General features: G+C 37.2%; 1 protein-coding gene across 1 annotated transcript in view; it reads left to right on the forward strand.

The window, feature by feature from the left end:
• DPYD (dihydropyrimidine dehydrogenase) overlaps positions 1-12,224 on the forward strand; it is a 340,069-nt gene that overhangs the window by 168,404 nt on the left and 159,441 nt on the right. Inside the window, exons 12-13 of the mRNA XM_030455551.1 lie at positions 3,244-3,428; positions 9,213-9,428. Coding sequence (XP_030311411.1) covers positions 3,244-3,428; positions 9,213-9,428 — 401 coding nt within the window. The remainder of the gene's footprint in view (positions 1-3,243; positions 3,429-9,212; positions 9,429-12,224) is intronic.

The following is a 12,224-nucleotide window of genomic DNA, read 5'->3' on the forward strand; positions in this document are numbered from 1 at the left end:
TTTCTTTCATCCAGAATGATCTTTTCAAATGATATATAATATCTCACCAGGATATGGAGGAGAAGGCAGCACAGGATTTTAGTTTGAATTTTCAAGAGAAAACCTATATTATTTTTTAAAACTTAGAGAATGGGAAGGTGCGGAAATTTAAAGACCACTCTTTTTTTGCCCCTGTCCCAAATAACGCACAAGCAAAAACATTAGCTATTTAGTTTGCTTATTGTTCATTGTCAAAACAGCAATTCAGAGAGCCCAATAGTTGAGGTCACCTCCTTTCAAGCTCAGTTTTAAAGCCCTTAGACTCTCTGTCACCACTACCAGATGCAGAGAATGGACTTCCCTTTGTGAAGAACAAAGTTCTTCCATTTTTTCTGCATGTGGTCTAGGAGGTTGTCCCTTCAGCCTCACAGCTGTCCCAGGTATCACATCCAAATTGTGAGAGCATTAGGAACTCTTATATAAGATGCTTTTAAGTCATGCCCTTATTTTTTACTTACGCTAAATCTTGGAGATTACAAAAAAGACTGAATGAAATAGCTGCTGTATACCATGTCAACCTTACCACCAGGAAAATGTTCTTTCCCAATTTTGAAAATACTGATCTGGCAGACAAGTCCCCATTCCCTGGGGAGATGCTTCAGGCAAAGGCATTATGGGCGTTCTTTATACTCGAAAAGCTTTCTGTATAATTATATTCAGACACAGCTATTTTATCACAAAACAATCCAAAGGTAGATTTGAGAAATGTAATAGATCCAGGATAACAGAAGTAATACCCTGTTTTTCCACAAGATGAAATAAGTACTCAGAACTTGCAATTTTAGATCATGGCCTCTTAAAACCTACATCTCCAGTAGCATTTGTCCAGTAACACCTTTACTGTGGTTCAGTCCTGTCTCGGAGAAACAAAAGTCATCTATTGAATCCCCAATATTAAATCAGCATCAAGTTTTCCCCTGGTTTTTTTTTTTCCAAACATGTCTTTACATGCCTGTATGTATTTAACTTGCTAGAACTCCCTAGACAACATGCTGAGATGGTACCACTGCATGCAATAAATTGTCCTCTATATAGCAAATATAAGATGATCAAAAGCTTTCTTGAAGTATAGACAGTCTGAGACATAAAGAGAAAGTTAATGTATTGATTTGTAAATATTACTGAAGCACTCTTAATAAAACTATCAGCCATTATCAGCACTTTCCTTTTTTAAAAAATAAACCAAAATAAACACCAGACCCAAACAAACAAACCAAAAAACCAATTTTCCAGACTAGAAATATCTGAATATGAAGGCTGTGTTTGGTGTGGTCTGATTATTGAACTTTCAGTAATTTAAATATTTTTAAAGGAAACCATAAGTTTTTTATTCTGTTACTATGCAAAACATATTTTTTCCAAGTTATGCCAAAAGTATATGCAGGATAAGAAGGATTATGCAAGCAATAGGTCTTGAAGTAAAATAAATATGTCTGGTAGGAAAACATGCCACAGCGTTTCCTGAAAACTATCTTCTGTGATGCTGGCTTCTAAACCAGTTGCAAAAAAATACTTTGGATTTGAGTCCTCTGTATGTCTGCATATGTGGGACAAGCAGGTGACAATGTTTGTGCCTTACTTCTTAGTTTATTATTTTACCCCACCTTATACACATCCCTCACTTTGAAATACACTTCTATTATATGATTTGAAGGTGAAAGGAGATACAGAGCCTGGGAAGAAAATTTTGTCGTGACGATGTGCAAGGAAGATGCATTTGAAGCTTGCTGTAAACTCAGGCATGTGCTGGGGCAGCACTGTCAGGTTGCCCTCGTATTGGAGAAGTATTCTTGTCTTATACTGGCAGGTTTCTCTTTTATGTATATGACAGCACAACTACATCAGTTTAATTGACCTTGGCAATCTGCATCTGCTAGTGGTATGTCCCTCAGGGATGCTGCAATTTTAAGCTTTATTTTATTGTAAAATCTTCAGTTCCTGTAAACAAAGCTAAACAACCCCCCTTCATTATGATATACACCATCAACATTTGTTAAAAAGATTTATTGAAAAAGTGAGTGTCTTCATGAAGCTACTTTGAAGTGTCATTGCGATTGTAATAAAATGATTAAAAATGTGTAATAAAATTATGTTAACATAGAGAAAGATTATTTTTTTCTGAACATTTATATGTACTTAATGCCATTTGAAAAAAGCCATTCATTATAAAAATATTTTTTTTTAAATTTCCACATCCACATTATTTTTTTAAACAATAGTTCATGTGTAGAATGCCTGTATTTGCTGTTTACTAACAGCCTGATTTTCAGGATGTTCTGAATTTAAATATTAAATCAGGATGGTTTTCACTTTATTGAAATATATCTGCCTCTTTTCAGAATTAAATTTCATTAAAACCATCATACTTTCTTAAAGTCAAAGCTGTGATAGCATAATTTCCTGGTAGGAAAATGTTCCATCAAAAATTTTTCAGTAAGGTTTAATAATGACCTGTCAAAAGTGGCAAACTATAATTTCTGCTGTGAGGGTTAATAAATGTGGGAGGTAAATTCTGGAGATATAAATGAATTTCTATGAATTGTATCATAAATATTTTTTGCGTTAAACCTCAAAAAATCATATGCTGCATATTAAGGTGCACAAGAAACTATGTGGTAGGCTTTTCAGGAGAAAAACATGTTGATGTGGTAAGTGCAGTACAAAGCTATGGGTAGAGGAAAAAGGAGGAAAATTCTTCTTCCTTTTGTTAATGTTGTTCATTAATAGGATTTTGAGAAATGCTGGACTTTTTACCTGAGAGATACATAATGCCAGTGAGAATGACTTTTGAATCCCAGCTACTGGGCTATGCAGTATGTTCTCAAGGAGTGACCAGAGGAGCATTAGCACCAACTATTTCTTGAGCCTGCACTGAGAAGTTTAATTCTTTTGACACTTGTGTATGCAAGTCTGGCTTTGCAGGCTCACAGGATCTGGTTGCTTTCTGATAGCAGCAAACTGCTGTTCTATATAATGCATCTTGTTCTGCCTGAGTTCTGTTACTAATTGCTTACCTCCACTAGCTTAGCAAAAACATTCAAAATTATAAAAGAACTTTTAATTTCTAGTGTAAAATTAGATTTAAATAAATGAAAGAGCTAGGACTTGGAACTTCTTTTCTAATTGTGACCAGTGTATATTTGACAGATTTTAGCAACAGTTTTTTGTTTCTTCTATTAACATACTTGTTCACTTCAATTACAGTCAGAGAGGCCATGGCACCTATCAAGTTTAACAGATGGGGTCTTCCTGAAGTAGATCCAGAAACTATGCAAACAAGTGAACCCTGGGTTTTTGCAGGGGGTGACATCGGTGGTCTTGCTAACACTACAGTGGAATCAGTAAATGATGGAAAACAAGCTTCCTGGTACATGCACAGATACATACAGGTGATTTTTTGAAAGTATTATCTTTCCTCTTTCTGTCTGCTTTATATTTTTTATTGTGATCGTTAAAAGAATTTTATCATGTTTTAGATTAAAAATAGAAGTTCTGAAGAACTAGTATCTATGTTATCTGATGATTTGAACATTATATATTAACTGAACTCGGGTCACATTCTTGTGTTTGGGTAGCTTCCTTATATTACCTTGACACGAAAATCCAACCAACATTTTCTTGGTCCTGGCTCTGCATTCTACTGAAGGGTGGCAAGCCTTCCTGCACAATACAAAGTGCAAGTAAAAGTCCTAATAGCATAACTGGGGAAAAGAACAGAGCAAAATCTCTCAATAGTGTGTAAAGTAATAACTAACTACTGCCAATGTTGCTACCTGAGGAGGACAATGTTTGTGTTTTCAGAGGTCAGGTATACTTAACGGTTTACAGAGCACTCAAATCTACACCAGAACTCAAGTTTGCTCTGATGAGGCAGATAAAGTGGAAACAAGAATGCACAGAGGAAAATAATGCAAAGGAAGATTTACCTGAGAAATTTGAATTTAAGGGATACAGACTGGTTAATGTGTGTTCCCTTTCCAGGCTCCTTGTGTGGTGCTTGACTGAGCACCTCTGCCCTAAGTTTCGTAGTAAAAGAAAGAGCACAAAGTCTAGATGAGCTGCAGAGGGACCTGCAGACACAGGATGTGTGTGGAGAACCATCTGACAGAGTGTGTTCATAGTGCAAGGAACTTTTTAGAAACATCTTACATGATTCATTCTCCCATAAAAAGAGATTCGAACAACTGAAGTTGGGACTGTAACAGCTCAATGTCTTTCTCCCCCACCCATCTGCTCAAAGACTCTCTGATTGCATGTTTGTGCAATCTCATGCTGTTGGGGTCTGATTTCACTTCCTAAAAATACTTCAACTGAAAACTTGTTGTTAGTATCCATGCATAATTTTTCTCACTTTTTCTATAGCCCTGTTTATGTCCTGCCTTCTTAGACCCAATGAAAATGCTGAGTGGGAAACGTTTTGTATTCCTGACCTGCTTCCTTAATTTCTCAGTGTGCAGTAAATCTGGGTAACTGTGCTAGGGGGAGAGGGAGAAATCTGCTTTTTTAAAAGAAGAAGGCTTCTTTAACCTCTAGAAATACATTAATCACTTTAAAACCCTCCTGTTGCTTCCTCTTCAAAGCTTGCTTCTTTTTCTCCTCCGGAATGTATTGAATACTTTGGAAAAAAATCTGAATAGTCATGGATTGAGAATTAGAATTTTAAATAAAGCAAGCTTCTGTGATACTAGAACATTTCTGTTACCCTTTGCAGGATTCAAGGCAGCTTATTTGACCTTACAGTCTCACCAGGAAGCTAATGGGAAAGCCTTCCAGCAGTCTTCACAGGAAGGTTTCCAAATGTCAAGTGTCACCTTTCCAGCTGTTAGATGAATGGGTTGCCCAGGGGCATTTATTTGGATGTGCAGCCCTTTTAAAATCTGGTTGCTGTGGTGCAGAGTACTGTAATTTGGCAATCTACCAAGTCCAGTGTTAGGACCTGGTAGAAATTTTAGTGACTGGAGGAGAGTTTGGTTTTTAAACAAGCTATTTAGAGAAGGATGGTGCTACCTTGGTGTTTATGTCTGCATGTGCATGCCCTGTGCATGTGTGTCCATGTATTCCATTCACAGCCCTGAATTCTGGAGAATTCCAATATAAAATGGAAGAACGCTCTTACACGCCACCTTATTTTCCCTATGCTTTGAGATTCTTAAGGGAACTCACCTTCCTGTGATCTGAGTCCTGTGATTTGTGTGTCTGGATTGAGTACACAATAAATTTCAAATAAATGTATAGATACCATCTATCCATTTCTGTTTTAGTTGCAGGAATAGGTAGCCATTTCAAAAAAACACCAACTATCTCAGCTATTTATCTATAAATAATGCAGTCAGCCTTTAACAAAATAAAGCTCTTCCACAGGTTTTCTCAACGTACCCAGGAACACATCAAAGACACAAACTAAGAAATGCCATTCTGAGTACTGGCAGAATGAGCTGTTTGAATGGCACACTGATTGTATCCCAACCTAGTCCAGGCAAAAAGCTAAGCAAACAGATGGACCTGATATGTGCCTTGAAACTCCAATCATTGCAAGTACTGGCACATGGTCGGGTGAAGCATGAGATCCAGACTCAAGGACTCTCCAGCAGAAATGCCTTATGTTCAAAACTGGGAGTTATTTACAGAAGCTTCTTGGCTGCCCTTATGCTGGAAACTTTCCATCATTAGTTGCCTAAATATCTCCTGCCTCTTAACGTCTTCCCCCCACTATATGAAGTATAGATTAATCTCAGAAATTGTTGCCTGCAGCTGTGTCAGGTTAGTTTCTATAAACATGACCAGTCAAAGCGTAACTAAGGATAGTTGTAGTGGAGCATGTTAAAAAATGTAGTCAGTCTTCCTAGAACTGTTCTTTGCAAGTCATTAGAAAACCAAACAGAATCAACCCAATTTGTACAACTATCTACTATTCACAACATTTTTTCCAGGATTTAGCCTTTCTAGTTACTCCATGAATGACATAGAAATTTCTTTAAAATAATCTTAGTGGCTTGTATACTTTGGGGTTTGTAACAGCCATCACTTTTGTTCAACAGTGATTTTATGATCTTGTGCAGAAACAATTTAGACTGCTGTTCTCTTTGGTGCCTCAGTTGCCATTCATTTGTTTTTGATCAATGGATGGGATTTAATAATAAAGTAGTTATATTTAGCATAAAAATGGGCAAAGCAGGAGTGACATGAAAATATTCAGGAAAATTCTTCCAAGCAGTACAATTTGTAGAGAAGGCTGTCTGTGAAAAATAACAGTAATACAACTACTCACTTTCACAGTCTATCTTTGTTACAGGCCCAAAAATGGAGTTAGACCTATCATGGCAGTTAAGAATTATCTCCATCTAAAGAAATGAATGTCACAAATTTCATCAGGTCTAAAGTTGAGATCCTGTCTCTCAACCCTGCACCACAGACTGTGCTGCTATTGCCTCTGGGTGTATCCTGGGAATAGTAAGGTAGGGCCACTGCATGCAACATGCTAGAGATTTTTCACCATCTTCCAATATCCAAAAAATTGTCGTGACTAGAATGATAAGTACCAGCAGTATTAGCCCAGCTGATTGTCATCAAATTTGAGGAGGAATGGGCCATAGTTTTTGTCCTCTATTTTTAAAAATCAAGGGAAGAGTTACTATAAATAAACTTTTGCCTGCAGTCTTTCTTTTCCACTTTGTTTGTGCAATGTCAAGGAAATCCTTCATTATAAAGATGATTTTGCTTTCAGGAGGTATAAAACATTTTAGTTTGCCAAAAGTTTTGCTTTTAGAAGACAACACATCAGGGTTTAGTAAATTTATTTCTTTTGTAAACATTGTGCTGAAAGGAAAAAACAGCAAAAAATAAACAGAGCAAAAAGGAAGGTGGCAGGAAGGAGGGAGATAAATCTCCAAGGATATTTAGCCACTGGCTGCTGGGGGTCGAATTTGGCAGGAAGAATAGGCCTGTTTGCATGTATGGAAAGGTGCTTGTGGCCAGTTTGCCTGATTGCATGCAGTAGACAAGGCCTACTATTTGCATGGGTGTATTCTACCACCTGGTTCAAAAGTCTTTCACTCCACTGTTGGATGTTCAGGTTTGGTTCTTCATTTGATCGGGGGTTTTTTTGTCTTTTATAGGATTAGTACAGAAAGCTCATTTTATGTCTCTAATTAAAAATCACTGTCAAGCAATTTTAGGTGAGAACAAATTTTAAAGGTTAAATTGTCCTGTTTGGGAAAAGCAACAGCACAATATACCTTGTGCTGCACATGAAGAACTTAATCTGTCTACAGCAATCAATATTTACAGTTATACAAGGAATACTTCATGAACGATCCACAGAGTGAAATATATTCACAGAAGTTGTCATACTGAAAGCGAGCGTGGTGTTTGTGTTAGGAATCTTTAAAAATTAGTTTTTCTTACAATGTCCACCATCAGGGACACGTTCAGGTTTGTGTAATGAAGGGTAGGATACTTCCATAACTTTCTGTGGCTTTAAACCATCAGAAGATTTGACCCTTGAATGAATACTTTCTATCCAAGGAATCGAAGATCTGGGATCAGAATCTGAGATGTGAATCCAGGCAGACCAGACAAAAACCAGATATATTAACTTCCAGGTTTTGAACCAGTGTAGGAAACAAAAGGCAGTAAGGCAAACAAAGAAGAACACCATCTCATCCATGTTTATTAGTTTTCACATGTAAAAATGAGGTAAATAGCTTGAAGAGAAGAGAAGAGAAGAGAAGAGAAGAGAAGAGAAGAGAAGAGAAGAGAAGAGAAGAGAAGAGAAGAGAAGAGGAAAGGAAAAGAAAGAAAAGGAAAAAGAAAGAGAAAAAGAAAAAGAAAAAGAAAAAGAAAAAGGAAAAAAAGAAAAAGAAAGAGAAAATGAAAAAGAAAAGGAAAAAGAAAAAGAAAATGAAAAAGAAAAAAAAGAAAAAGAAAAAAGAAAAAAAAAGGAAAAGAAAAAATAGGAAAAGAAAAAGAAAAGGAGAGAAAACCCAACAAAACAAACCCAAAAGGGACCAATTAGTAAGTGGCTGGTTTTGTACTCTGTTACAGAAAAACCTTTCCTACACCTGCAGTAGTGATTCTTTTTGTCCTGCTGAAGAAATCTTACTTTTAAGGGTAGAAGAAACTGCTGTGATCTTACACTGAGATTTATTAGGAACACAGAATGTGTAGGGCTTCTTTGCGTTAGAAATTCCTGCTTTATTTCTTGATTTTATTAAGCCAACCACCTGAGTTAGCAACGATTTTAATTCTCCCTGCCCCAGCCTGTGGTATGCTGTGGTATGCTAATACCAAGCAGGATCCCATTTGGTATCCATACATGGGAAAAGATTTTCTCCCTGCCTTTTTTTTTCAGGATTAGATGCAACGTTTACATTGAAAGATTTTCACTGGCTCTCTGAGGAAAAGCCTGTCTTAAAAATTAAAACAAAAGTAACTAGAGTGTCACAGCCGTAACATGTATGTTCTCCTTTAATCGCATATCAGAGTCTAAGCATTTCAGCCTCGAAGTATTCATATCAATAAAATTAAATATTAAAACAATCATAGTTTTTCATATATTGATGCTTATCCCACTGGACAGATAAAATCTTTAGAAGAGGGGACAATATGTGCAGGAATTTAAAATACACTGAGTTAGGGCTGAGTGATTCTGCACATAGATGCCTCCACTCAGTTTTTGGAAGTCCCTACATTTGTTATAGATTGACTCCTGAGAAGAAAATTAGAAAGGGTCGAATGTGCATATCCTGCTGGTTTGTTTTTGGTTTTGTTTTTTGTTTTTTTCAATCTTGCTGTTGCTGTCTGCTGTAGGGAACAGAATGTGCTGTTTAGAATGGCTGGAACTGAATCCTTGGACTGAATTCTCGGACTGAACCCCACTAGCAGTACAGGATGTAAAATGACTACTTTATTATTATTATTGTTGTTGGTTTTGTTGTTGTTGTTTTTATTTTGTCCGTTTATTTAGGGTGTGGCATTATATTTCAGTGTGAATTCTGTTTGGACTGAAGATATTACACATGCAAGTGTTTGCATGCTTTTCTCATTTGCAAATTTGAACACAGAATAGTTAAACTTTGTGCTATTATATATGAAATATTCCCTCATCGGGGTTAATAATTAATTGTATAAAAATTAATCAGCAGATATTAAAGTATTTTTATGTTCTTTTACAGTCATTGCATGGTGTTGCAGTTTCTACTGTTCCAGAATTACCACTCTTCTATACTCCTATCGATTTAGTAGACATCAGTGTAGAAATGGCTGGGCTGAAGTTTCCAAATCCTTTTGGCCTTGCCAGTGCAACCCCTACTACTAGTTCCTCAATGATTCGAAGAGCTTTTGAAGCTGGGTGGGGTTTCGCTGTCACTAAAACATTCTCACTTGATAAGGTAAGGAAATATGTTAAATTTTATTTAGAATGTAATCGTCTCTTTGTATACTTGAAAAAAATGTGAATCTTCTGGGAATGACACTATTAAATTTAGCTAGTGTAGAGATAGCAGGGATAGGTATGTTACATGGTGCAGGTCAACCCATCCTAGAGGTTCTCTGTAAAGGTGACAAAATTTCTGCTTTTTTTTTGTTAAATTCCTCCCTTTTGTTCCTTAGCCTTTAAGTATTAGCCAGGTAGTAAGGAAAATAGTGCATTTTTCAAAAATGTTGCAGTGCAAATTATTTCTGTGAGGGATCAGAATGCAAGGGGAATGAGTAACAGCTCTATCAAGCAGCTCATGAAAGGCAGCTTCTGTTCCAAGAACTGCCAAGATAAGCCACTGAAACTGAGTTGCAGTTGCAATGTGATAATGTGAGGTAAGCTTCAGGCTGGCATCTGATGGAAGAGAAAGATGGAGGCAACATTAAGCAAGCCTATGGAGGGAAAGGTAGTTGTGCTCAAAGTTAGACAGCAGCAAACTTTAAGTAACATGTAGTGGAAAAGAAAGAAATTAAAAGTAAGTCTTGAAGAGGGCCTTAGTGTGGCACCTAAAATACAGCATCTTCTGGAGATTTATAGTGTGTAATTCCTTCTTTGACCTGAGAATTGCATTCAGTATGGGTTTGCTGTTACTGCATATAAAACGGTAAAATGAGACTGAAAAAGAAGTTTAGGAAGTGGAAGAAAACAACAGTTTTGGTAAACATATTGTGGATGAAAAAAACCCAGAATTTGGGCTGCGATCTAAGTATAGTTTGACTTGTGCTGAGAGGAAAATGATCGAAGGTAAATCCTTGGGCATAGGACTGAGTAACAGGGTGAATGATGGCATTGTGTTGTCAACCAGTGACAAACAGTAACATGGGTCGATCAGAGATTTTGAGATAAATTTGGAAAAAAGGAGCTTTTTTTTCTTAGTTCAGAGATGAGATGTAAAAGTATACTGATGGATGGAGTCCTTAGCAAAGAATGGGTGGATTTATTACTCTTTCATCTCTACATGGGTAAATACCATACATGAATTAACTGTAGAGGGTGGCTCTCTAATACGAAGGTCTAAGGGTGAAATACTGTATTACTACAGCATACTGTAAAATACGTCAAACTGTCTTCTGCTGTCACGTACACCTGAGGTGGTCCTGAGGAAGGAAGTGTTCCTGTCTGTTGCAATGGAGATTCAAATTTACTTCACAAGGTTTCTTTTTAAAACACTTTTTAGGACATAAATGTTGTTCAAGAATATCTACAACTGACTTGTGTGTATAACATACCGCCAGCGGTAATTATTCAGTGCCTAAGCTAAAGGCAATGTATAGCAAGTACTGAGGTTTATCTATCAGTTTTATTTCTGGTATGCTTGCAGTCCTGCCAGACTGCATGTTGATTACTGTGTATCTCAAAAGCTAAACAGACGCTGGCTGAGTTCCAGCTTGGGTGGGAGTTCAGGAGGAAAGACATGTATGTTGTGGGAAGTGATGCTGGTGCTCCACTAAGCAGCAGACTCTGACTCATTTCTCAAACGATGACTGCAAAGTGTTCTTCTGGATACCATACTCTAGAGCTGTGACTTGGATGGAGATCTTTCAGTGAGATGACTTCTAAAGCAAGTACCTTCAGTGGTTATGAAAGACTTTTGTATATATATTTGTATGTATTTGATTCAATGAGATGCAAAATCTTACAGGTAGGATATATTTTAAAGAAAAGAAGTTCAGAAAAGTTCTTTAGATTAATCTTTGTATTAATGATCTAGTGATTGTTTTTTCTAGCTACGCTTTGTTCTAAAGTTGTGTAGGGGGCAGTAGTCTTTCTCTGGTTCCTAAACTCTTGAATCAGATATTGCATGTGCAACAGGACTGTGTTCCTCCAGAGTGCTACTTAGTTTTTCTGCTATTGTATTCTCCACAGTAGTGCATTCAAAGAGGTGTTAAGCCTCAATATTTGTGACATGATTTGAGCTGCTTGGCTGCAAGGTAAAGCAGAAATAAAATTGCTTTTATTTGTAATAGCTACAAAAATAAATATTTCAATTGGGAAGAAAAGCTCAATGAGGCACAACAGTTCTTATCTGAGCAATAAGTGCTATACAGCCTGTTCTTGTTCTTGTTTACTTAATGCTAGAACAAGGAGCTGGTGTAGTTTGGAATAATATTGACTGGCATAATGTGCTAGCTTTTTGGGGTTTTTGTTTCTTTTGTTTGTTGGTTGGGGTTTTTTGTTGTTGTTTTTGGTTTTGTTTTTCTTTTACTTCTGATTATATAGACATAAGTTTTGTGCAGTGTTCAACAGGGAGTAGAATGCTCTCTTGAACTGGAGGATCTATAGAAGTGGAGATTTCAAATGAAGCTGTTGTGCCCAGCTGTGACAGCTGACTGTGTAGCAGGACAGGAAACAAAGATTTCCTGACCTGTGCCTCAGGAGTCGGTGGGAAAGGCAGAGCTGCTCCCCTGCCAGTACAGCTCTCAAGAGTGGAACCACTGGAAGAAAGGGAACTTGCTAGACATTTTTTGGCACCTGGAGCTTCTCTACTTCAGCCTTGATTGTATGTGATGCAAGCAGGATTCTGTGTTCATCATTCGTGTCTCCTCATTTTATCTGTCCTGATTAGGTTGAACTTGTGGGCTTCCTTCTTATTTGCAGTAGTTAAAGGCCAAGCAGAAAACTGCCTGCGTGGCAATGGGGAGCTCAGCAGCAGGATGCTCCATTTTTCAGAGCTGATAGTGAATTCACCACTGTGTGCAGTCCCTGATAG

Source organism: Calypte anna, chromosome 8, assembly GCF_003957555.1.
Source record: "Calypte anna isolate BGI_N300 chromosome 8, bCalAnn1_v1.p, whole genome shotgun sequence".
NCBI lineage: Eukaryota > Metazoa > Chordata > Aves > Apodiformes > Trochilidae > Calypte > Calypte anna.